The sequence below is a fragment of the Mus pahari genome, chromosome 12 (assembly GCF_900095145.1).
Source record: "Mus pahari chromosome 12, PAHARI_EIJ_v1.1, whole genome shotgun sequence".
In the NCBI taxonomy this organism is placed as follows: domain Eukaryota; kingdom Metazoa; phylum Chordata; class Mammalia; order Rodentia; family Muridae; genus Mus; species Mus pahari.
This window is the reverse complement of record NC_034601.1, coordinates 80,880,612-80,907,474: the sequence shown is the minus strand read 5'-3', so window position 1 is coordinate 80,907,474 and position 26,863 is coordinate 80,880,612. Positions and strand designations below refer to the sequence as shown.

Genomic DNA, 26,863 nt, shown 5'->3' with positions numbered 1-26,863 from the left:
TAGAATATTGATTAACATTGATTGTTAGTTGTTATTTTATATATTTACATGATTGATGAATATTAAATCATCTTTCTGACTTTTATTATTATTATTTATTTATTTTATATATAAGTATACTGCTGCTGTCTTCAGACACACCAGAGGAGAGCATCAGATCCCATTACAGATGGTTGTGAGCCACCATGTGGTTGCCGGGAATTGAACTCAGGACCTCTGGAAGAACAGTCGGTGCTCTTAACCACTGAGCCATCTCTCCAGCCCCTTGCTGACTTTTCTAACTGTATTATAAGCTGCTACTATATCTGAATTTAGGGTCTGGTGAGATGGTTCAGTGGTTATGAACACAGCGGTTATGAACCTGTGCAGGCATGAAGACATGAGTTCAAGTCCCCAGCACCTACACAGCTGCACATATCTGTAATGTCTCCTAGGGACAGAGAAAGTCAGGTCCCAGGGGCTTGCTGGCTAGCCAGCCAGCCTGGCCTTAAACTGGTGGGCTCCAGGTTCAGTGAGAGACCCTTTCTCAAGGAAACAGGTGGGAAGTGCTAGGGCAGAATACCTGACAACTTTGTCTGGCTTCTCTAGGCACATGCTAGGTATCATGCATGCATACATGTACTCATGTGTATAATACACTCACACACCCACTCACAGGTGCATCACACACACATACATACATTAAAAACGGAATTTAGTTTCTTTTAAAATGGAGGATTCTAATGGATGAGAATTGGTAAGAAAACTTTGTAACCAGTCATAAAGTTTCTGGACACTCATGAAGAAGATCTGACTTAGGTCTTTTTTCATAGCATATTGTGAGTCTACGTGGAAGGGACACATCTGTTTCCTATGTGTTATTAATTGTTCTGTTCCTACCCCAGTCTGATAGCAGTGTGATCCAGTTGCTTTTTGTTTTTCTAAGGTAGGGCTTCACCCTGGAGTCCAAACTGGCCCTGAATTGAAAGTAATTCTGCTTCAGCCTCTTGTATACTAGGATCGCTCGGATTGCAGGCCCATGCAACCAGGACTGGTGGTCCATTTTAACTGCTTCTATTTTAGTCTAAACATAGCTAAATATTGTAAGTTTAGCATATTGTGACCCGCAGGCAATATGCAACCTTGCTGCCTGTTTTTACAAATAAAGTTTTATTGGGACATAGTCATGTCCATTTTGTATGTCGCTGCTCAGCCTCAGAGTATAATGTGAGCTTAAGAATTGATTTCAGAAGTGCCCGTAGGGCCTGCAGGGTCTCTGCTCCTTATAGAAGAAGCCTGCTACTTCCTGTGGTAATGGACTTTCATCCCTGGCTCCTCAGAGTCCGGAACACAGTTTGTCTTTTCATCCTATAGATTCCTTGCAGACTTTGAGGTAAGCTAATGAAGTGTCCTTCCAATTTGTAGGACTTAAACTGCCTCATGGAGAGATACCTGAAGCCCCTCCAGAAGGAGACCTTTCTCACCCAGGATGAGGTATGGTGGGGCTGTCTTGATCTTGTGAGGTACACACGGCTGTTGAGGTGCTGGTGAAGCGTGCGAGACTGAGCCCTTCTAACACTGAGAGGTGGGGGGTGCATCTTGAATCCACTGGGCCTCAGCAGGTCAGATGCAGCTTGTTATCTTGATGGACACTTGGAACAAGAGTGAGTGCCCCATTCTCTAAGAGTAGACTCTTTAGCACTCAGAAACTGTGCACTCAGTCCCAAGTAAAGTTGGTGAACCCTCATGTGACATGGGGTAGATTCAATTCTTTTTCATTTTCTAGCTTGATGTACTTTTTGGAAATTTAACCGAAATGGTGGAGTTTCAAGTCGAGTTCCTCAAAACTCTGGAAGATGGAGTAAGACTGGTCCCTGACTTGGAAAAGCTTGAGAAGGTTGATCAGTTCAAGGTAAGCCCAGTCCTCAAGCCACGTAAAGCTGCCCCTCTGTGCTGCCACCGCCACTCTTGTGGGTCAGGCTGGACGCCTGACTCCGTGCTGCAGGCGGAGCTCTGATCTTCAGGAGCATTGGCTGATGCTGTGGACTCGATTAAACGTGTTTAGCTGCCAGTGTCTCCTTTGGAAGCAGCATGGACCTGAAGGTTACGTTAGCTAGTAACAAAATTAAATTAGCCCCTCGGGTCTCTTAGTAAAGGGAGCCCATGCTGTTCGGGGGAACTTTGATGGACATACTGACCCCTGTCCAAATGCACAGCGTCCTTGTGGTCTTAGTGAGGGTTGTGACAATCACCCGGGGAAGGGTTACTCACACACGGCTCATTTCCTCTCCCTGGATTCGTATCCCCTGGCAGGAATTTCCTGTGCCAAATTTCAAATCAGCAAAACTCACTGATGTGTGTGCTGGCTTACATGTCACAGGTCCTGTGCTTTTAACACAGGATCAGCTGTGATGTCATTGACAAAGCACCACCCATATTTAAAGTATAGGATCTGAGAAAGTATGTATATATGAGTGTATACATACACACATACACACTCATACACACTCATACACGAGCACATATACACACCAACACACACATGCACAGGCACATACATATACACACACACATGCACACACACGCACGCATTTCCAAGTGCCTGTGAAGCCATCACTATAATCAGGACAATGACATAATCATCTCCAAAAGTCAGTTTCTGTCACTGTCACTTGTGAGTTCCTGCTCCCACCTCACACTGCCTCCCACCCGCAGGCAGCCATGATAACATGTGCATGTTCACATCCCGCTGATGGAACTTCCTCTTGGTACTCTACGGTACATGCTAGCCTGTGGGGCCTTCCAAAGTCCTGCAGGTGACAGCACGGGGCATCTGCAGTAGGAGTCTCTCCCAGCACGTGCACCATATATCAGAGATAACTTTTTTCTGGTTACTGTATGGTAAACACTTGGTAAATGTTACCGTAAACAAAGCGTGTTGTTTTGTGGTCCTTCCCAGCTTTTCCTGTTTAATTTGTGATCATTACTCGGATAGCCACATCTTCCGTAGACCTCGGTCCTGGAGGAGTAGAGGAGGAGGTGAACATGGAGGAAGAGACCTTCAGGTCCCCGATTACCGTGGATGCCAATTACGCGTGGTCTAAAATAGACATTTCCTTTACTAGTAGACACCTGAACTTCCTCCGCACTGTGTGTTGGATAAACTGTGTGTCTGCGAGCCCAGGTTATCATTCACATGTAAAGTCTAAGTCACGCACACACACGTGCCACAGTGAGCATTTGGTGGCCAGTCGGTCCTCCCCCTCCACCCTTCCACAGGATCCAGGGAGAGAGGTCCCAGGTTTTTGTAGCAGGTAGTTAAACTGCTGACTCGCCTCGTCAGTTCTGTGTTTTAATTCTAAGCCTAAATGAAGAAAGCCCCTCTCTGAGCAGGACCAGACCCTCGTGGACCTTCTGAGGCTCGCTCCTCATTCATAGGTCAAATGGGTGGCATAGAAAGCCACATACCAAGTGTATCTGTCTGTCCTAACAAGGAAGGTCTGTCCCAGGCTGAGGAGATGGCGCCTGCTTTCTACACTTGACCGGCTCCTGCGTTGGTGTTGCTTAGGTTCTTATCTGCTCCCTGGGAGATGATGGAGGGGCTTAAAGGCTTTGGAAGGCATGGAAACTGGGTTGGTGCAGAGCGAGGCAGAGGGGGTCTCCTGAGGCATGGAGACTGGGTTGGTGCAGAGAGAGACAGAGGGGGTCTCCTGAGGCATGGAGACTGGGTTGGTGCAGAGAGAGACAGAGGGGGTCTCCTGAGGCATGGAGACTGGGTTGGTGCAGAGCGAGGCAGAGGGGGTCTCCTGTTCTCGCCTCGTCTAAATGAGGAGGGGCAGGAACCCATTGCACTTCTTCTCTTTGATCTAGAAAGTGCTGTTCTCTCTGGGTGGGTCCTTCCTGTACTACGCGGACCGCTTCAAGCTCTACAGTGCCTTCTGTGCGAGCCACACAAAAGTCCCCAAGGTCCTGGTGAAAGGTAAGGCAGGGTCCGGTGGTTTGGACGGGTGTGCTGGTTGCCGGTTCGCATTTGTGTGGGTGGCTGTGGTGGATGGCTCTCGGAGAGAAATCCGAGAGGCGCCGTTGTGCAAGGCTGACATCCCGTATGCCACAGTGCTGGTTTTGAGGAGACAGATGTATTACTGTCTTGAATTCATCATTTATCAGTTTTCTTGCACTGGAAGTTTTGACTGAGCCATCTTGGGCCTGATGCAGCAGGTCTTCCTGCAGTGATGTACAGCCCCCTGTATCCTTCCTTCTCATTCATTTCTGTGCTGACCCACTGTGCTTCACGAACCCTGTTCCGGAAGGTCATCTTTCCTGAACTTGTTTTCACGTGTAGGTGTGTGCTAGCGGCCATCAGTGTGACTACGGAAGGATTTCAGTTATTCATGAAAATTACTCTTATTGTAGTTATTCTTACACAGTTCAAAGCATAGTTTTTATGTTGGGAAAGTTCTCTTCCTGCCCCCTCCACTTCCTTCCCCCTCTCCTCCTCTCCCCCGGCCCCCCCCCCCGCTCTTTCTCCTTTCTACCCACCTCTATTTTCTCCTTCCCCCTCCCATCTCTTCTCCATCCCCTCTCCTTGAGAACCAAACCTTGAACGCATTATGTGTGTAAGACAAACACTGCCCCTGAGCTTCACCCCCAGCCTGAACACTTCCCTTGGAGGTTTTGAAAAAATATAAACTTTCTGCAGCCTTCACAGTTCACTGTGTGGTGGTCGGTGACAGGTGAAAGCTGATCTCTCAGAAATAAGTGAGGAATGGCAGTCACCAGAGGCGAGAAGGACAGGATGGGTTAGTAGGCAGGGGACAGTTAGCAGGTAGGTAGTGCAGCTAAATGGGAGGGATGCCATCTGTGTGCACTGAGAGGATCTACCACAACCCGCAGGTAGAGCGCTCACCCCGCGTGCAGAGAGCCTTGGGGTCAAGCCCCAGCTCCTGCACGAGAAAATCAAAGCGTGTGGCGGAGTGGTGGTGGGGAACACTAGTTAGAAGAAGCAGTGTTATCAACACAAATCAATGAGAATGTTTGTGATGGGTACTCTGATCATTCCCACCAGTCATCGTGTATGTAGATGTAAAGATAGCACGGCCTACCGCATGGCTTTGTGTAGTTACCGCATATCCATTTTAAAACCTGTGTCTGGTCCCTTGTGGCAGCACCTGTCTGTAACTCCAGCACGCAGCAAACTGAGACAGTAGGTAGGTCTTGAGTTCAAGTCCAGCATGGACCATCTGGCTAGACCTGGCCTTTTGTTTGTTTTAAATCCAGTTTATTTAAAGGTTTCACCTTTGGTGTCAGTGTAATGCTTACCATATGTGTATCACCTCTGCTGCAGACAGAGCAAGTGCTTCGGAGGGTGGGATCAGTGGAGGGTGTGGCTTCAGAATGATCTCTGGAAATTCGGGTGCTTTACCTCAACATTGCTCTGTGGCTGCCAAGAAAACACCTGCTTATCAAGTGCCTGGATGAATGCTTTCCATGTGTTGTGTTTATGTTTGCTACCCGAGAGAACTGACTTCATTTCATTTAAAATCATTTTAGGAAATGCTAGAATAATGCAGGCCTCTGGGTGACAAAAGACCCTGCCCAGGACGACGTGAGGCATGCTGGGAGTGCTAGTCAGTGCAGCAGGGTTCTCAGAATTTCCCTGTCACGTGGTCTGATCTTAATCCATTTTCACACTGCTGTGTTGGCTGTGTGTGTGTGTGTGTGTGTGTGTGTGTGTGTATGTGTGAGTGTGTGTTTCTTTTAAAACCTTTATTGATTGCTAATCATTATCGGAATGCGAAAATAGCCATTATTAGAGTTTTTGCTCTTTGTGAAGTTATACATACAGTATCATTTTTTAAGCAGTTAGTACTTTTAAAATCATTCAGTTAGATTAAATTTTGCCTGTGTAGATTTTTTTCTCAATTCACTAATGTTTTCTCGCATCTGAAAAACATACCATCACTCCCAATTGACCCATAAAACAGTAGGCATGACCTACATTTTTTCTAGTTGTCAATTGAGCTGTGGGTTTTTTGAGACCCAGAGCTTATTTTTACGAATGGTTCTTAGCAGACTGAGCAGGGGAGGATGGGAGGACTGCACGTGTTCATGGGAGGACTGCACGTGTTCAGGGAAGCCCACTCCTCCTTCATAGGAAATGCAATTCATGACTTAGTGACCGAGAGCTACACGGTTGCACGTGAGAGCCAGGGTGTGCTTTTCAGGAAGGAGATTCCTAGGCCCTCGTTGAACATAATCAGGTATTAGAAGCCAGCCTTCTCCATGGGGCAGCTCTAGAGCTAGACCAGCGTCCCTAGCATGTGTAGGCCAGTGTCACACTATCCTTTTCCTCCAGGGATGTTTTTGAAAGGAGAGTCATGATCTGAATCTGCAGAATCTGGTTCCCCTCCCTTTACCCCCCCTTTGTTTTTAAGTCCACTCCCTCTCTCCTTTTGAGACAGGGTCTCACTTTGTAGCCCCATCTGACCTGGAACTTGTCATGTAGAGCAGGCTGACCGTGAACTCACAGGGACTCGCCTGCCCCTGCCTCCTGAGTGCTGGGATCAGACACAGGGCGCTCTTGGTTCTTCCTAATAGGATTTCAGAGGGCTCAGAAGTTGTGGCCTTCTGGGCTCCTCTTCCTAGGACTGATGCTTTTCTTGCTGGTTAAAGGCAGAAGACTCACTCTTTCATGCGGCCCTTACACAGTATCTATCTCAAGTCTTAAGTCACTAGCCAGGGGCAGGGATTGATTAAAGAAAAAAATACATGAGTAACCACTACCTTTTAGGAAACTGCTCATTTATTCCTCTGAAGAGTCTAGGACCACGGAGGGCTGTATCTAACTTCTGATGAACAAACAATCCTGGTGAATACTAAGGTCCTAAGTATGAAGAAAGAGTTTGTGCTCACAGGGACGATTCTCGTGTATTGGTCTGTTCAAAGGCCACAACTCAAAAGTAAATAAGCAGAAGAGACATGCAAGGGAGGGTGTGGAGGAGGGGCTCGCTCGTCACCCGACAGGCCCACAGTGGGGCAGCCACCCTGCCAGCACAGACATACATTCACCAGCACATTGTTGATGTCCACGGTGAGTTACAGACTGTCCCTCCCTTCCCGAGTATTTTGCTTCCCCCTGCATCTGGAAGCTGTTAGCCATTTCCCCACCATCCTGGTAGGTACCCCTCTCCATGGCTCCCCTGGGCCACCTGCCATCCCAGCTGGGACACAGATGAAAGTGAGATGGGGCAAAAGGTTCTTGCCAGATCTCCCGAGCTCGGTTGCGGTGATCCCCACTGTCTAGATGATAACAACTGGTAGGCTGCAGAGCGGACATCAGACTGCCCTGAGGGGCCTGGGTCACTCCACTTAAGGAGGTGTAGGATGCTCTTTCTGTTCCTGTTTAGTCTTCTTTTTAATGTTGCTTTTGTTTGTTTGTTTGTTTTTTCTGCTCGTTTTTAAATCCCTCCCAACACTGAAAGTGTTCAGAAGCTTGGGAACCAGGGGGAGATTGCAGCTGGAGGTGCTGTGATTATTGAGGCGTGGTGAGGCTGGTGGATCAGAGGATACCCACAGTTTGTCAGTCTCGGGTCCCAGGAGAAGGAGGCAGCCATGCAGTGTCCCTTAGGGAAAGCACTGGGATTGTTTAGGACACAGGGGAATGGCATGCCAGCTTGAATAACTTTAGTGGGCTCTGGGCTGGGACAGATGCTGAGCCACCAGTGTGACATCTGCCCCAGCGGCTGGGGACCCGGAGCATCAGCACCTCCTAGAACTGGCAGGTGTGGGAGAGATGCTCTCTGAATTGATTCTTTCAGGCAAATCACGCGCTATCTTTAGGAGCTGGCTAGGCCTGCGAAGAGCCATCTCCCTGAGGACAATGAGAGTCAAATGTCAGAATGGCAAGACATGCTCAATATGAGGAGGGTGACCAAAATCCTTTAATTAGCCTCCGTCCCCGTCAATCACACACGACCGACAGGCTCATCCTGTGCATGCCTCGGCAGAGACCTCTCCGGCTCCCCAGAGCCTGCTGTGCTCAGTCCTATAAAAAGAAGCCTTGAAATTAGATGGAGTGTGCCACGCTGACGGCTGTGTTCTTTTCCTTCCAGCCAAGACGGACACGGCCTTCAAGGCGTTCCTGGATGCCCAGAACCCGAGGCAGCAGCACTCGTCCACACTGGAGTCTTACCTCATCAAACCCATCCAGAGGGTCCTCAAGTACCCGCTTCTGCTCAGGGAGCTGTTTGCGCTGACCGATGCGGAGAGCGAGGAGCACTACCACCTGGACGGTGAGCACGCATTACACACGGACACGTGCGCACATACACACGGACACGTACATATGTGCACATGCAAACACATGCACTTGCATGTATAAATGCACATACACACGAATGCATTCATACACGCATATGCATACAAACACGCGCACACACACAGACACACACACACACAGACACACACACACACACACGCCTGTCTCAGCCTAACCTCTGCACAGCTCCTTCTCAATGCCTGTGTTTTTCTAGTGGCCATCAAGACTATGAACAAGGTTGCCAGCCACATCAATGAGATGCAGAAGATCCACGAAGAGTTTGGTGCTGTGTTTGACCAGCTGATTGCTGAGCAGACGGGAGAGAAGAAAGAGGTGAGGAGTGTTGTCCTCTCCTACCATCCCCCAACCCTCCCCCCCCCCCAGACATGATACTCTCATTTTATGAGGTGTGATAGTTTCCATTGGCTGGTGTTGTGCAATAACACTTTTCCTCAGGAAATACAACACAAACACCTGACCTCAAAAAAGGACCCCATGATAGATCACAGTACAGATACCACCAAAGTCTAGTTTGGCAAACCAGTGAGTTTTATTGGGGTTACTTATAGGAATATGGGTAAGGGTTTACTTACAGGAGCAGAAGTGACTCAAAGACAGCTGTATCAACAAAGCCCACCCCAGCATGGTGACAGCTAACAAAAGCTGGGAACCTGGAGCACACTGCACAGCCTGCAGGCAGCTCAACAGGTTGGACAGTCAGTGTCCTTTCCAAGAGTCTCAGTTGATCTAAACCTCTTCCAGGAGCTGGGCTGGTTTCTGCTTCTTCAGGGCAGCTGGGCTGGTCTAAGAATATTCACTGCATCCTGGCTTGGCTGAGAGTGACTCTTGGCTCTCTTTTTTGCTTACTCTGGGAGGGAGGAGGGGGAGGGTGCAGTGAATCCTGTCAGTTTCAGGGACTTCCTGAAGCTGTTTTGAGTTATTTAACTTCTGTCTTGAGGAGCTTCCTGGGAGCTGGAATTCTTCAATCTTGAGGAAACTGCTATACATTAGGACTATTGTCTTTAAAGCCCCATATGTAATAGTTTCTTTTACTGTCACTTTGAGGAAATACTTAGACCATAGCACTTAAAAGGGGGCTTATGTTGGCTCACAGTTCAGGGTAAAGTCCATATGGCAGGGAAGTCACAGTTACAGATGCTTGAAGGAGCTGGTCACAATTGTGTTGTAAGTCTGAGAGCATTACACACGTACTAGTGGTCAGTTCACCTTCTCCATTTTCCCAGTCCTGATTCCTGTCTCTGGTTAAAATGAAGCTCCCCATCCCTTATAAAGTACCCACCAAGGCTGGCCTTAACCTAGGCAGTTCTTCACAGGTATACCCCCACTGTGTGCCTGCTGGGCATCGAATTAACTATGCTCAAGGCTACACGTGAATCTTTATTTTCACCTGAGCTGTTCCTTGGTAGCGTAAACATGCATCTGACATTCTGCTCTTTGCCTTTGGGGTCTCTGATTTTCATTTGTTGCATGAGGAAGTGAATGCCCTTACCCAGAGTGGGCTATGTCTGTGAATGCCTCCGGTGTCACTCTGAGTCTCCAGGTTAGGATATCTAGTTTTCATCAAGTACCAGCCACATAACTGGTACTTGATAAATGATAGTTCGGGGAATGTTGGTTCCAGTGACAATAATTTTTGTTATCGTACCCAAAACACCACTTAAACGAAGTGTAGCTGGCAAGGCTAGCCAGCCCGTGCCTGGGGGCTCCCAATGCCCTTGACTCCACAGGAATAAACCCTGAGGCGAGCAAGCCTCGGGTTCACCGCAAGCTCATTTAAGTGTGCGCCGCCATTGCAGCTGTGTGTGGAATAGTGACGGGGTGCCCAGGCTCTCTTCTTAGCCCCACCGGGTTGATTCTTCATCCAAGTATGACCCCTTTTATGGGCAGCATCCAGTAAAAGCCTAGCTGAGTTATGAGCAGTTAGGAACATGGGTCAGGGCTGCAGATTTCTGCTAACATAGCCGCATCTCAGGGGCACAGGTCGCCTGCATCCCGTTCTACAGCCGTCTTTCGTTGGGATATTACTGAAGATAAATATGTTCACAGAAGACAAAGCTGCTAAGCAAATATCTTATGATAAACCTGGACCTTTGGTACTCCCTCACCTCCCATGTTCTACCTTGTGGAATTTATCTGGAGCCTAGAAAGCATCACTTTTGCCTGGCAAATTAGGAGCAGCCAAGGGGATATTTTCCCTTAGTGGAGTGCCTCCTGAAGCCTGCTTCACTGAGGTATCCTGGCCCATTGCTCTGGAGGCTTCAAAGGGAGAAGACACTGAAGGGCAGCTGGAGAGCCAAGGGCCGCGATCGGGCAGAGTGAGCAGCACTGAGCCTCTTAGTACCATCACTGACATCTCGGGGGTGATGGCAGTCCATCTTTACCTATGCCCTTCAAGGCTTCTTTCTAGGACCCAGATAGATCCTTTCAGGAACCAGATTGCTGTCTTGGGTATCCATGGCAGGACTGTAGAAGTTCTTGAGGTCTGATAGAGATGTGTTATGCCAAGTTCATAACCCAAGTCATGGCTGGGCCCCAACTCACATTGGCAGGGATCTAGATTCTGCCGAGTCTGGCAGGAGGTACTAGAACATCATGTAACAGAAGGAAGGTACATGTCACACATACACAACATGCACATATGCACCTACCACACACACCTGCCATATACATATGCCATACATACCATACACATACATGCACACCATATGTACATACATACCACAATTAAGCACATCATGTACCACACACACACACACACACACACACAATCTATCATGTACATATGCCATACATACCATACACATACATACATACCATATGTACATACATACCAGAATTACACACATCATATACATATACCACATATACACCACAGTCACATTATACCATAACCACATACGTACCACAGTGACACACACACACACACACACAATTTTGTTTCCTGGAGGAAATAGAGTTTGACCCACCTATCACAAAGACTTTTTAAAGACAGACTCCCTAAGACTTTATCTCAGCACATCTCCTGAGTATTAATTATGTGTACAGTTTTCCACAGGAGGGATGTGGGGAGGCATGGTAGAGACTGGTTCCTTTAGATGCAGATGTCCTACAGGTTTGCTCGGTGTGAGTTACTTAATATCAATAAGTGTATTGATATGAATGCTTAATATTTTTACCCTTGGTAATGATATCTCCCAGCAACAATGCTGTAATTACTAGAATCCAGTTGATTCTTTCACCTATAATCATATTGCAGAGAGCATCCCCCACTGGGGAAAGGGAAGTGCTAGGTGTTTTTTTTAATTTAACATAAGTAAAGTCATTTGGGAAGAGGAACTTCGGTTGATAAAAATGCCCTGACAGATTGCCCGTAGGCAAATCTGAAGGCATTCTCTCTCTTTTCTTTCTTTTATTTTTTTAAAGATTTATTTATTTATTATAAATTATATGTAAGTACACGTAGTTGTCTTCAGACACTCTAGAAGAGGGTGTCAGATCTCATTACAGATGGTTGTGAGCCACCAGGTGGTTGCTGGGATTTGAACTCAGGAAGAGCAGTCGGTGCTCTAACTGCCGAGCCATCTCTCCAGTCCCCTGAGGGCGTTCTCTTGATTAGTCATCGATGTGATGGGCGCCCAGTCTTCAGCAAAGTAGTACCCACCATTTCTGGGCAGGTGGTCCTGAGTTCTATCAGAAAACAGGCTGGGCAAGCCAGTAAGCAGCGCTCCTCCACGACTTCTGCTTCAGTTCCTGCCTCCAGGTCCCTGTCTTACCTTCTCTCCAAACTCCCTTTTGTCATGGCTGGTCACTCACCACACTTGCTGGACACCACCTTTGCCATTGGACATGACAGCAAAACCAGAGTGAAGTTTTATTTCTTTCTTCACAGTTTTGTGGGTAGTTGAGCTATGATTTTTCTCCCCTAGTTGAAATTTTTTGCCTTTTGAATGGGAAGGAAGCACATTGGTTTTTTTATATCTAAATTGGTAGCATCGAAGTTCAAAGGCTTTGGGACCATTATTGAATAAACTGAGTACTGTGAAACTGTAACAGTTAATTTGATATCCAAGATGGGCTGTTAGCTGCCAAATGGGCAGGTGGCAAGTGTGGTTTGAATACTCTGGACCCCACCATGGTTCTAGTCTCAGGAAGGATGGACAGGGATGGTGTGCATCTAGTCAGTGTTTGGAGCAGTTTGCAGTTTCAAGTGTATGGCTGTCTCTTTATAGGGACCTTTGATTGAATGTTCATCGGCTGTTGACCCCTGGCAACTGAGAGCGCCACGGTGCTGTCGGGGTGAAGATAAGGCTACCACTGGCTGCTTTTGCTCATCATGCCTGCTTAGGTCTAAATGAAACCCTTTGTCTGAGTGTTTGGCATTTGATCGTGAGGAACGCCCAATTGGAGTCTGACCACACGGTCTTTGAGGAGGTCATTGTCCGCTTCACATGTGTGGCAAGAAACCTCCAGACTTCTGGTTCGGCTTCCCCAATTCTAAAGTGAAGTACGAGTTTCTTAAAATGAATTGGAAAAGGAAAGCCGGATTATTCTACTTCTTGCTAAAGTCTGAACTCACTTGTGTGGCTCTCTGGGTGTTCTGGTGGGGCGTTTGTCATCGGTCTCCAAGACTATCCCATTCTCCTTAAGAAACTTCTTCATTGAATGTAAAAGTTTTAACTTTGTAGACTGTGAACCCTGGCTTATTCCCCCTTTGTCATCTCATTCCTGATATTTTAATAGACAAGTATAGAACAAAGGAAAATTAGAACTTTTTTCTTTATGTGCAATGAATGAATGCTGTATGGGGTGCTTCTAAACTTAAGTGCGATTATATCCTGATAAACCTATGTTCAGATAGAAATGTCTAAATCAAAAAATATATTTAATTATTGAACAAACTCAATGCAAGTTAAAACATTAGCAAAAACTATGGTAAGTCAAAACCATCTGTCTATAGCATACAATTTGGAACTTTGATTCATACATGCACACATGCCCCCCCCCCCCACACACACATTGTGGAACTGCCAAATAAAGGTATTTAGTGTATTTAACTGAATATTAAGCAAGCATTTTTAGGAGCAATATTTTCATGAAGTATAATTGACAGCGACCTCCTCCCGTATTTTTAAACCACATGCAAACCTTCATATGGACAACACCAAGAGTAAGCTTGCTCCGCCTCTGATTTGCAGGTCGCGGATCTGAGCATGGGTGATCTGCTCTTGCACACCAGCGTCATCTGGCTGAACCCACCTGCCTCACTGGGAAAGTGGAAAAAGGAGCCAGAATTGGCAGCCTTCGGTATGTGTCAGAAGAGGGTGTCAGGGATGGGAAATGGCTGACTCGGTTTTTCCAAACAAGAATATTACCTTTCCAAGAGATGTTTTATTATAACGAAGCTAATAATAGCCTGCTGCTCCAAATAAGTACAAATGAATGTAAATTAAACCTTCTCGATAAACGGGTTCAATGTGGTAGCCACTCAGCTGTGTGTGTGGGCGTGGCTGTGCACGCACACTCTGAGAAGTGATTTTTTTTTTAACATCTTATTTTAAAAAATAATTTCACCTGTTCATCCATGTGTCCTTATAAAATAATGAACTGATAGTAAATGAAGAAAAGCCAAAGAATCAAGAGTAAACTGTTTCTGAGAGCTCAGATCTTGGCCCTTCATCTCCTCCCTGGATCAGCTCTGCTCTGCTCTATGTAAGGCCAAGACTTAGGAGGCCATTTCTCAGCTGAACTATTGTGTCGCCCGGGTTATCAGGGAGATCTCAATTGTGTTATTAATGCTAGTGGGAGTAGACAGATTGGTCATCTATTTTGATCATCTATTTCAGGGAGGTCAGGCGGAGGTCACGTAAGAAAATCTCGCCCTCATGTTTTTGAGGGAGAAAACCTAAGCTGTCATACTGAGAGACGTGCCTGGTTCAGGAGCTGTGGCTCATGGTTTGCAGTGCAGTGTGAATATGGCCTCTTGCAGGGTTGTTCCTGAGCACCAAGTGGTTAGCAGTCCCTGCTGCTGTTTTAGAGTGCCTTTTGTCCCCATCCTTCCCTAGAAGGCTCGGGCTAGGGAATCTAGCAGATGGTGCCCTCCGGACCTGATGTTTCTGGCTTGGGAAGGAGCAGTACTTAACTGCTTTTCTCTGTCTCACTGAATGTTCCTCCTTTCCTGATGTAATGCCCAGATGGACCTGCCCAGTCATATTCCAGTCAGTGTGAAACACTAATGTTTATTGACCCTTCCCACTTAGAGCTACGTAACTCTTACTAAGGAATTAGGCCAAAAAGGTGAATTCTAGTTCCTGAATTATAAATACTGTGTGTTTTAGATATGGGGGGGGGACTTAATTCGCATAAATATAAATCACTTAAGCAGTTATTAGAGGCACCGCATTAGTCCTTCAGCTACTACAGTGAGCGCAGCTAAGTTTAAACCTTAAAACAGTAAAGCTAAAATACACTTAATTTCCCCTACCCCTTTGGTAGAGGCTATTTCTATTTATTTAGGCTTTGTCTACTTAGATTAAAGGCTTTGACTTTCAGACGTGGTAACTAAGGTCAAGATGGCTGGGAGTCCTCAGCCTGGGGTTTGAGCGCTCTCTGAACAGTAGCAGCGCTGCCGTGAGTTACTGCAGTCAAGCGGGGCAGCCTGCGCTCTTCTGTAATGGCCCCTCCTGTTTCTCCCTTGCAGTTTTCAAAACGGCCGTGGTCCTTGTGTATAAAGACGGTTCCAAGCAGAAGAAGAAACTTGTAAGTGTTCTCCCTCCATCCCATATTTTCCACGTGTCCCTATCTGCTGGTCTAGTTCTACCCTTAATCAGCAAAAGCCTCCCATTTCCTCTGTGAGTGTCCCTAAGTTCTCTGGAGGAGACCCTGGTCTGCCTGCTTCCTGTGTGGAGCACATGAGTGGATACATACTGAGCATCCCCACAGCGAGAACGACTTTTGCCTCTCTCTCTCTCTCTCTCTCTCTCTCTCTCTCTCTCTCTCTCTCTCCTTCATGTATGAGATTTATTTTCTCCTCGTTGTCTCTTTCCCCGACTCTCTTCTCTGCATTTAATTCGCAAGGCTGTTTGCACAGCGTCATATTGGTCACGCAGCCTCTTGAATCTGCCAGGGAGCAGAAGTGTATGAGGGTGACATGATGTTCCTGTGGCTAGCTCTGAGATCCTGAGTTTGCCACTGATGTGGAAATTGGGGAGCTGGTTCAGGCAGATGACCTTGCCCTTGAACAACAGACTGCGGCTCTCCTGCAGGTTGGCTCTCACAGGCTGTCGATCTATGAGGAGTGGGACCCTTTCCGGTTTCGCCACATGATCCCTACCGAAGCTTTGCAGGTCCGAGCTCTGCCCAGTGCAGGTAAGCACTGGCGTGTGCCAGGTTTCCATTTTCCTCCTCCTCCTCCTCCTCCTCCTCCTCTTCCTCCTCCTCCTTCTCTTTTATATTAAAAAGCTATGTATGTTTGTATATGCATGTGCCATGTCACTTCCTGGGGAGGTAAGAGGACAACTTGCAGCAGCTGCTCCTTACCCATCACATAGGACTCAGAGTTCACACTTAGGTCACCATGCTTGGCCATAAGCACCTTTGCCTGCTAAGTCATCTCTGGGCCTGGGTTCCCATTTCTTATCCATGTATGAGTTATGTCTATATTCATTCCTGGTCTGCCCTCCTACCTCTTATCTTCTATGCTTAAGTTAATTCTTCCCTCCATCTCCATTGCCTCATATTAACACACACACACACACACACACACACACACACACGCGCACGTGCGTGCATATATACACACGTTCATACACACATGCATGTGCACACATATACATATTCTACCCATATACATATGTGTGTGTGTATCTATCTATCTATCTATCTATCTATCTATCTATCTATCTATCCAGCCAGCCAGCCACACATATATATGTATTAACTGCTGAGCCATCTCTGGCCCCCTTTTTTCATTCCTTAAAACCTTAATACAGTATATTTGATCATATTCACTCTTCCCCAATTCTTCCCAGATCTTTCCCCACCACCACTCCTTCCCAACCTCCGCACTTTTTCTTCTTAATCAGTAACCCACCAAGTCCAATTTGTGTTACGTCTGTACTCAGGAGTGTGGAGACATCTAATGGGACATGGTGGCCACACCCTTAAAGAAAACTGACTCTCCTCTCGAAGAAGCTGGATTCTCAGTAGCTGCTCAGCTAGGGTTAGGGGCTGCGAGCTCCCATCTCCATGCTAGAGTATTCACTACACTGCCTCCTTTTAAACAGCTTCATTAACTAGTGAATGAATGAATGAATAAATGAATGAGCTGATTAAGTGAGCGAGCAGAGTAGGTGCATGTGTGTGTTTTCTTTAGAATTGTTGTAGGGGATTTCAAACTTGATTTACAGGGAAATTGGCAGATGCTTTGGGATCACAGGTCTATTGCCACTGCGGTAGTATTTTGAGGTTTAGACACTTAAATGCTAGTGCTGTCTCTTTTAAAGTTGTTGTATGTGTATTAGAGTTTTGTTTGTTGGTATGCTATATGCCATGTGCATGCAGTTCCTGAAAAATCCAAAAGAGGGAGCCAGACCCCCGGAATAACACTTGTTAGGGACCATATGGGTGCTGGGAAGTGAAGCCAGGTCCCGGGAGAGCAGCGGAGTCTTTTAACCAATGAGCCACCTCTCTAGCCCCTGATGTCTTTTAATGCTATCTTCTTAAAGTTAATCCTAAAGTTAATCGGCTTATGTTATCTGACCACATTTCTTCATACCAGGTTTATAAATGTGGAGGTTGATTTCTGTGGCAGGCAGTGGGCTTCTTAGCCAGGAATTTTGCCTTGGTTAAGGACATAACTTCACATTCTGAAGACAAAGCAGCCTTTGTGGTAATGACATTTCGTCCTCCCAACCTCTGCCGTTCATTCAAATCAAATTTAAAGCCTTCCAGATGAAAGCATATTTTAGTTGAGCTAGGAACCCTGGTCACAATGCTGCATTATGGGGATTATTATTATTATTATTATTATTATTATTATTATTATTCCAGTGGATCCAAGAATCAGTACTTGACGTTTCTAGATTTTTTTGTCTTAGTTTGGGGAAGTTTGGCAGATAGAGAGTTAGGTGATGTAGCCATAGGGGAGGGTTCTGAACCCCTGGGGAAGTTGGAGCCTAGAGGTGTGGAGGCCCGAAGTGTCTGCAGTGAACCTTTCCCTTCACAGGCACTTTAATCACGACTTAACCCAATGTAGCGTTGTTGGCATGACACAGCGTCAGCCCTCGGAGCTGGCCCTCTGTTTCCATGGGTTCCACACCCATCCATGAGTGCAGCCAACACTGACGACCCGAGTTTCATCTCCAGGACCCTGTGTGGAAGAAGAAAACAGGCTCACGAATGTTCCCCGGCTTTCCCTCGCGGCACACGGGTGCCTGCTCACAGTAAATTCATGGATGTTAAAAGAGAGTTTAGAAGTATACAGAGAGCAGTTTCTTACTTCCTTATTGCTCAGCTCTGCTCTTTTTAGTGGACAACTTGGGAAGGCTAGCAGAGGAATGTTTTTTTTTTTTTTTTTTGAAATTGTTTTATTTATTTACATTCCAAATGTTGCCCCCTTCCCGGTCTCTCCTCCAAGAGTTCTTCATCCCATCTCCCTCCCCTTTGCCTCTGAGAGGGAGCTCTACCCCCACCATCCCTCCTTCCACCCCCTACATCCTCCTTTCCTGGGCTATCAAGTCTACAGGATTAGACACATCCTCTCGCACTGAAGCCAGACAAGGCAGTCCTCTGCTACATATGTGCCAGGGGCCATGGGCCAGCCCACGTATGCTCTTGGCTGGTGGCTTAGTCTCTGGGAACTCTTAGGGGAGTCCGGATTACTTGATATTGTTGTTCTTCCTATAGAGTTGCCATCCCCTTCAGCTCCTTCAATCCTCCCCCTAACTCTTCCCTGGGGTCCCGACCTCAGCCCAGTGGTTGGCTGTGAGTATCTACATCTGTCCCAGTCAGCTGCTGGTAGAGCTTCTCAGAGCACAGCCGTGCTAGGCTGCAGAAGCCTGTTTTCAGTTGCCTAGGTAGCTTGTTTGGGCATTAGCTGTGGTCAAATAAAGAGAGGACTCCAAAACATAAGCCAATGCTGGCCTCCCTGTGCCCTGTCCTGGTGAAGTTACGCACTGGGCTCCGAGGCACCATTGGGCCCAAAGAACTTAGCGCCTGCTTGAACTAGTTCAGCCGACGAGGCTGGGGAGCAGGGTGGCTTCCTCAGTGTGGTCCATCTGCTAGACCATCTGGGAGAGCTTCATGGTGTTGTATTAAGATTTGTGTGTGTATGCACTCGTGCATGCTCATGTGTGTGTGTGAGCGTGAGTGTGTTCTGTAAGCCCCCCAGTCTCTTAACCACTTGCCCCTCTCTCCAGCCCTCTGTTCTGTTCTTCACAGTGCACACTGGGCTTCTAGCGTCCCTCTCGTTAGCTCAAGGTAGGGATGAAGTGACTTTGGTCTCAAGTTGCTTTGCAGTGTCTTAAGCAGACACCAAGCATGAAAAATTCCTCTGTAAAAAGTAGAAGCCTGCATAAGTCTGCCTCACCTGACACCCTTCTAACTTATTTCCAGATGCAGAGGCGAATGCGGTATGCGAAATTGTCCACGTGAAGTCAGAGTCAGAAGGGAGGCCCGAGCGGGTTTTCCACCTCTGCTGCAGGTGAGCCGGGCTCTGGGAAGTTGGGCCCCGCCCCAGAGACCTTCCTCCATCTCTGCCTCCGCTCAGAGAAGTTAACACTTCCCAACGAACTGTAGCTGTGTAAATGAAAACTACTGTCATCAGAATGCAGACAGGAACCTGGTTTACTTACTCGCTTTCCGAAAGGAAGTGGGGATTGCACTGACCGAAGCGGGCATTCTTTCTGTAGAGCAGGGCAAGCCGTGAGGCTCCCTTGGGGTGCTTTGTGTGGTGCTGTGAGAGGGACTAGGGGCTGAAGGCCTTCCCAGCATTCCTAAGCTTCAGAGACCCAGCACAGGGACAATGGCCGCTGTTGATCACAGGGACATTTTGAGGGACTCGTAATGTGTTGATTGTCCCCACTCCTTCCTTCCTCCCATGCTTCCACCTCCTCCTCTTCCTGTCTCTTGCTCTAGAATAGCGTATGCCATCCTGTTTGGCTTGAAATATGACCCATCTTTAATTAGTCGTGTGAGTTCAGTGATTAACTCAATATTCATCTAGTTCTTCACGTAGAGTACTAATATGCTACACACTGCCTGCAGTGATAACAGAATTCATACCATTATCATCACTCGTAATATCTTTAATGTTATTTGCTAATATAGCTAGAAGATACGTTTATCAAACAGTGAAGGTGCAATGTACCTCAGATTCATTGCTTCCTTAGTCAGCTTGAGGGGCAGCCAAGACTGACAGAGAATGCTCTGCCCAGAGCATCACAGAAAATGCACTGAATATGTTCAGTCTCGGCATTCAGATGGGTCACAGCTCACGAGACATGTTTGCCATATCATCTCTGAGGGGAGGGGTGTCTGGGGCTGATGTCCAGAAAACGGTCACGCACAGCAAAGTGTGTATGTGTGCGTGCCTGCACCACATGGGTACACATATATATGTATGTACACACATATGTTGAACTTAAAGAAAAATAACTCTGACCTAGAAGATGGTTTTCTGCCGTGACAATTGGGCCTGAGAAGACTTTGCAGGTCTTAAGAATAGTTCTTAGCAATCTGCCCTTGGTACTTCATGTGTGCGTCAGGGCCCGGGAAGAAAGAGCAAGCTCACTGGGATGTCTGTGGGGCTGCAAAGGCACGACAGTCTCACAGTCCATTTTCTCCTTAAGATCATTCTACAGCAAGTACATAAGACGGAGACTTAAGTGTCAAGAGCAGAATTCCAGCAACCTCCTGGTATCCAACAACTTCATCTATTATCTATTCATTATTGGGGGGACTCTGTCCTAATATGGCTCTAGAGGATGATTTGCAAACCGTGAAGGGATTGCGTGTTTTAGCTCTGCCACGAGATAGCAGCTGAGCATGGAAACCGTCGCCCATTTCCCCTTCGCCCTTGGAGACGTTTATTTAGCTGCATTTATAAGTTCTCTCCCTTGAGTCCTGGCTCCCTAACACGTGTAAATCTTCTTTTCATAGTTCCCCGGAGAGCAGAAAGGACTTTCTGAAGTCTGTGCATTCAATCCTGCGAGATAAACACAGAAGACAGCTCCTCAAAACGGAAAGCCTTCCCTCAGCCCAGCAGTATGTCCCCTTTGGAGGCAAGAGGTTATGTGCGCTTAAAGGCGCCAGACCAGCCATGAGCAGGGCAGGTACTGTGGGGATTCAGACCTACAAGATCCCCGTCACCCCAGCTCCACTGTAGGTCTCCGGGGGCAGGAGTTAGGCTTGGTCTTGTGGGGGGTTGATGTTAGTAGGGTCTTCTTCCGTGGTGTGAGGCTCATGCCTTGTCTCCCTCCTGATGGCTTCTGGGGAACCTTCCCTTTGCTTGCAGTTCTTCCCTTCCCTCAGCCTTCCCTCGCTGCCTCCCCTTTGGCTGGTATGCTCCTCTCTCATTGACCAACCCAATGCAACCTCTTTTGGAAGGGGTTCTCATAGCCTGCTTGTGGAATGAGTCGCTGCTTGGCATGGCAGCCAGCTTTGTTCAGTAGAAAGCAGTGAGGTCAGCAGGTCATAGCCCCTTCTACTGAGAACACCGTGACTTCACAGTCTAGCGGAAGACACAGCCCCTTCTCAGTGAGGATGCTGCCTGCACTCAGGCATGGTAGACCAGTTGACCCTCACTTTGTGCCTGTAACTTTAGTTTCAGTCTCAGGGTTAGTTTAGGGAAGGTTTCAGTGGCTACTGGAAAAGAAGAAAGGGGAGTTTAACTGGTCCCCAGTAAATGCTCTTGGGGCACTTATCCCACGTCTCTGGAACAAGGAAGAAGGGGCACCATTGCCACTATGTGCAGATGGCAATAGAGCAAGCCCAGGAGAGGGGTGTTTTCCCAGTGTTGGACTGACAGAGAGCCATCTACATCCTAACCCTCCTTTCCTAAGATGCAGCCCAGAATTTTTCAGGGAGGAGCCCAGTAGAATAAATTTCCTTTACAAACCGGCAGACAGGCAAACAGACAAACCGATTTCTGCCTTTGACGCAGTCTCCTCCCCACCAGTCCTCAGTCGTGTTGTAGGGATGCAGGAAGAGCTGTGACGTCATAGGTATAACCTACCAACCCTGACTCGTCCTGTTATAGTCCTAGGTACCTTGAGATGGATGTTGGTGGAGGCTACTTTTAGTCTGTTCAACATTCAGTTGATATGCTGATTGAAAACCTAGAACCCAGAGCCCCAAACCCCAAAACTACAAGGTTCTTCAAACAGCCTGAGAGTCATGTATCCATCCATGCCCACAGCCTCTCAGGGAGTACTCTGTAAAAGCAGGCAAGAGAGAAATTTGTTCAAGTGGTTTTTTGTGTTTCTCTTGTTTGCTGTGGGGTGTTTAATTGGGAAATATGCACCGACCTCAGGGACCCTAGCTAGCAGTGGCTCTTGCTGTTACCTTAGGAACCTAAATTCAGAAGTGCATTTACAACAAAACAAAACAAACCCAAAACACATACGCACTCACATTTTGTACCAAAGTTTTTCTCCTGAGATAATCTTAGAAATAAAAATTAAAACAAAAACAAAAACAAAAAACAAAAAACAAACAAACCCAGTACCTGCTCTAAGCCGTTACAAATGCCAAGAGAAAGCCTCAACGTGACAGCCTTTTGGATTTGTACGATTGAAAGCGTATTTTGTTTGTTTTCCTGCCAGAGGGCTCATTTTTTGGCTGAAAAACGTTTCTATCCACCCTGCCTTTGACGTAACTCACTACCATTGGAGTATCTGTGTTCCACGATTTACACAATGGCACTCCAGTGGATCAGGCAAAGGCTGCCTCTCTGAGGCCGAGAGGGACCCACTAATGCCATCTGGCTTATTAAGTGTCTTTTTCATAAAGGGCAGACAACCGCAACACACTCTGCATTTCTCAAGACCTGTGTGCAGCCCGGAGAGCGTAAAGACAAATATCCCGCCTCCATACTTACTCTAAAGTGGGATTACTTCGGCCAATAACCGACTTAAGATTTCTCATAGTCTATAGTCTTTTTATGGAAAATCTGAGGCTTATGGAGCAGCTAAAAGAATCCATCCCTCTATATTTCATAATTAGTATTTTGCTCTATTTTCACTGTTGCCCACCCATCTGCCATCTGCATACATCATCTTATCTTGGCACGTTTCAGAGAGGCAGCCATGACTGCACTTGGCCCCTAAGTCCCATCATAAAGATCATTCTCACATTTCCAGTAGACCAGTAGTGAACTGATGTCATTCAGATGTAGCTATTGAGTAGGACAAGGTTGGACTGCAGTGGGGTTAGGCTCAAAGCGAAGAAGACACTTTGCTTTTGCCCAGCAGGGAAGTAGCTTTCCATTTCCTCCCATGTTCCCTGGGGTTTCTTTCTATCCCCATCTTTAAACAAGCGCGGTGCGGTCTGTTCTGTGTGTGGGGATAATGGGACACGCAGAGCATGGACAGTGGGTGTCTCCTGGCAGCTCTGAAGCAGCCTCGCTGCTTTTGAGACTTGGGTTCCAGGACAGCAGCTCCTGACTGGTGTGTGCCTTGCTCCCTCTGTGGGAAACGCCTGTGTTGCATTTCATCTCACCCATGTCCGATGCAACAGCCACTTTGGCCTCCAGGGAGAGGTGGCGTCGTTTCCACGAGAGCCATTGTGTGCAGCGAGAGTGCTGGGAGCATTCCTTGCCTGCTTGATTGGAATCACTATTTGTTTGCTTGCCTTTAGTAATCCTGGCTTCCTGGAGGGCAGTGGGGTAAATTAATGAACCCCAATATTTTAACTTGGAGTAACTTTCCGTGGCGCACTGTTCCTCAGTGCTAGAGTGGCATCTATTATTTCTCTCCTTCACCACTCAGGCACACTTTAGTTTTAATTGCACTGTAGAAGAGTTGTTGATTCACAGCTTGGAGTTAAGTTAGGACCATGGCTCTGCTTAGCCTTTCCTTATCGGAAAGGATGCAAAGAGTGGACTGGAAGGGCACTGACAACTGACATCCAGTCTTCAAGAATGTGATGCCCTCAATCTAACTGTGGGTGCTCACGTCTCTGGAAAGCACTGTCCATAGCACAGTGCTCCAGAGAGCACAGCGATGCCTTCACAGACAGCAAAACCCCGAAGGCTTCTCTCAGGCTTATCAAACACCTCTCTTCTGGCTAAGTGACCCTCAGAGAGCCATGGGCACAGTTGAGTTGAGGACAGTCTCTGGCCCAAGGCTGAGAACAGCAGATATCTGTGTTTCCTGTCTTGTGGGTGCACAGATTAAAGTAGATTATTTCCTTCTCCATAACCCAGGGCCTCTAGTGTTTAGACCCTCACTCCTTAGTCTCTGGGCCCATCCTTAGAGCGACATCTTCCCTTCAGACGTCTGAGCAAGGTAGACACTACAGAGATGGTAAGGGCTAGACCCCAAACTCCTGAAGCCCCATTCACCTTTTGTGCTTCTTTTCTTTGCTTGCTGGATTTTCATCTCACAGTAAAGCATGTGGGGGTTTGTTTTTATATTTTTGTGTGTGTGTGCAGTGTCTGCCCCAAGCAAGTCTCTTGGGAGGAGGCGGCGGCGACTGGCCCGAAACAGGTTTACCATTGATTCTGATGCCATCTCAGCCAGCAGCCCGGAGAAAGAGCCCCAGCAGCCCCCCAGTGGTGGGGACACTGACCGATGGGTAGAGGAACAGTTTGATCTTGCTCAGTACGAGGAGCAGGATGACATCAAGGAGACAGACATCCTCAGTGACGATGATGAATTCTGTGAGTCCCTGAAGGGCACCTCAGTGGACAGAGACCTGCAGGAGCAGCTTCAGGCTGCCTCCATCAGTCAGCGGGGCCGAGGACGGAGAACCCTCGATAGCCACGCCTCCCGCATGACCCAGCTCAAGAAGCAAGCAGCCCTGTCCGGCATCAACGGGGGCCTGGAGAGTGCGAGCGAGGAAGTCATTTGGGTCAGGCGCGAAGACTTTGCCCCCTCCAGAAAACTGAACACGGAGATATGACTTCCTTGTCCCTTTAGAGAATGTGTGTGTAGATACGATGCTGGCCCCACCCTCACTCCGCCCACCCTCCTGTGCTATCCACGAGAATGTCCCCTTAGGTCGCACTCTTGCACACAGATTTTGGCAGCTGACTCGAGTCTGAAGCCATGTAGCCACCCACCTTCATCATTCTTAATGACATCAGAGAGAATCGTTGAGAATCCCAGACAAGCTTGAGTCCTTCCCTCTGTGCCAAGGGCTTTCTTTTATTTATTCTCAATTCATCGGGGCCTGAAGATTTAGAACGAAGAATCTATAGCGCTGGAAATCAAACCGTCCCCACCCCAGCAGTCAAAGCAGGGGCAGGACGGCATGCACAGAGGTGTCCCAGCTCCACCTCTCTGAGTCCAGTCTTGCAGCTGAGAAACAACCACCTTCAAATACACATCCAGAAACGGAACAGATGCAAACACCTGTACAGCGTGCAGTGTTCTGACTCCTTCCCTCTTCAGCGTCCGAGAATATCTGTGTATCTTAAGAATGTGTGAGGAAAGGGTGGTCGTCTCTGTTTGATGAGCCTTTATTCTTTTTTTTTTCTCTCTTCTGTTCATGTCTATAGCCGGTCTTACTCTGTGTCAGTGTCTGGAAGCTCTAGATTTGCAGAGAATTATAAAGATGCCAAACTCTTGGAAAAGAGATCCAAATTTATCACTTAGAGGGAGAGAGAAGAAAAAAAAGAAACACTATTTTTTTGTATTTTCCTTGAGATGCAGGGGCACAAATACATGAGAATTTACAGTGTTAGGTGTAACTCAGTCTGAAAATGAGGGTATAACCTTTTGCAGAGCAAGCGGGGCACGACGATGACTTTATATTTATACATAAACAGCCAACAAGAAGCTCATGCTAAGAATAAACTTTTCTGAGAAACAGATTTTTTTTTTAAAATGTATGAATCTATATTTGAGATGGGAGTTTGGTTGTATTACAGGGACAGGAAATGGGGCAGTGTGTGTGTGTCTGTTGCTCATGGTGGGGGAGGGGAGCCTCCTCATGGGGTTGCCATGGCAATCATTGGTTTTCCCATCAAACTTGCATCTTCATCCACAGATGACTTCCCCTTCCCTGACAGTCCACGGCAGAATCTTAGAACCTCTTCAGAGATGTCCTTTGTGGTTAATATTTCCTCCATGCCAGTGAGACAGGGTAAACTCGCTACGGGGCCTAACCTTCTAAATGGATGTCCAGACAGGAAGAACAAAACCCATTCTAGCACTTTCATTTAAAAAAAAAAAAAAGGTTTATAGCTTTTTGTTCCTCCCTCCTCCTCCCCATTTCACAATGTCCATTCCTTAAGAAGGGTTTAAATAATATGAAAACTTTGTTTTTGGAAATAAAAAATATCTATATATCTATATATCTATATATCTATTTGGTGTTTGATACATCGGTAGGTACTTTAAAGACCTGAATTTTATAGTAGCTTTAGCAATTATATTTTATAAGAATCAGTTATGACTTTATATTTCCAGATCGAGAGTTCAGAACACCATGCTCTAAAGCCTCCCCCATCCCACCCCCGCTTGCTCTCCTGCTTTCCTGGCCTCTACCCCTCCCCCCCTTTCGGGTTTCCAGGGCTTTGAGCTTGATCTTTTGAAAGTTTTATTCTATTAAAGTTTTTGCTATATCTTCTGGTTTTCTTAAGAAGCTGTAGAATGGTTTCTATGCCCTTTGTACCACTGCACTGTTCATAACATCTCGGGGTCGATTGCGTCCGGATGGGAAACTGAAGCAGAGGTGTCGGATAGTCACATTTTCTGGTCTCCCTGCAACACGTCCATCGAAAAAAAATACTGGAAAGTCTGGTGCTTAGAGAGGGTGCCATTGTCTCTTGTATATACGGTCATGATGTGTCTATGTCAAAAGTTCTTATATATTTCTTTTATAAGCTGAAAGAAGGTCTATTTTTATGTTTTTAGGTCTATGAATGGAACGTTGTAAATGCCTGTCCAACAATAAAAGAACTGAAAAGGGCTTTGACTTCCCTGTGCCTTGTTTGATAGAGGGTTGAAGAGCTAAGTGCGGGAGAGAGCAAGTCAGGAGAGAAAATTCCTGTGATTGTCTTTGTGTGTATGTGTGTCTGTGTGTGTACATGTGTGCATGCGCGCACACGCGCGCATACACACACACACACACACGCATATGCATGCATGCCATGGTGTGCCTGTGGAGGTTAGCTTACAGAAATGGGTCCTTCTTATCACACCATGTAACCCCAGATACTGCACTTAAGTTAGGTGTAGTAGTGATGCTTTTTACGTGGTGAGCCATTCTGGTGGCTGTGGTGTGGTGTGTGTGTGTGTGTGTGTGTGTGTGTGTGTGTGGTGGTGGCACATGAAGGCACCTGGCTGTGACCTCAGCATTCGGGAAGCAGTCAGAAGCTGAGGA

At 47.0% G+C, this 26,863-nt stretch overlaps 1 protein-coding gene across 7 annotated transcripts in view; it reads left to right on the top strand.

Annotated features, from left to right (window-relative positions):
* The window catches only part of Tiam1 (T cell lymphoma invasion and metastasis 1), a 345,165-nt gene extending 318,716 nt beyond the window's left edge, over nucleotides 1-26,449 (top strand). For all 7 annotated transcript variants that reach the window (XM_029544321.1, XM_029544322.1, XM_021210115.1 and 4 more), the window contains 11 exons: nucleotides 1,405-1,473; nucleotides 1,766-1,891; nucleotides 3,850-3,958; nucleotides 8,091-8,270; nucleotides 8,511-8,629; nucleotides 13,513-13,621; nucleotides 15,015-15,073; nucleotides 15,580-15,682; nucleotides 18,929-19,016; nucleotides 20,474-20,646; nucleotides 23,967-26,449. In XM_029544321.1, coding sequence (XP_029400181.1) covers nucleotides 1,405-1,473; nucleotides 1,766-1,891; nucleotides 3,850-3,958; nucleotides 8,091-8,270; nucleotides 8,511-8,629; nucleotides 13,513-13,621; nucleotides 15,015-15,073; nucleotides 15,580-15,682; nucleotides 18,929-19,016; nucleotides 20,474-20,646; nucleotides 23,967-24,436 — 1,605 coding nt within the window. In that variant the 3' untranslated portion in view covers nucleotides 24,437-26,449. The remainder of the gene's footprint in view (nucleotides 1-1,404; nucleotides 1,474-1,765; nucleotides 1,892-3,849; nucleotides 3,959-8,090; nucleotides 8,271-8,510; nucleotides 8,630-13,512; nucleotides 13,622-15,014; nucleotides 15,074-15,579; nucleotides 15,683-18,928; nucleotides 19,017-20,473; nucleotides 20,647-23,966) is intronic.
* The last annotated feature ends 414 nt before the right edge of the window (nucleotides 26,450-26,863 follow it).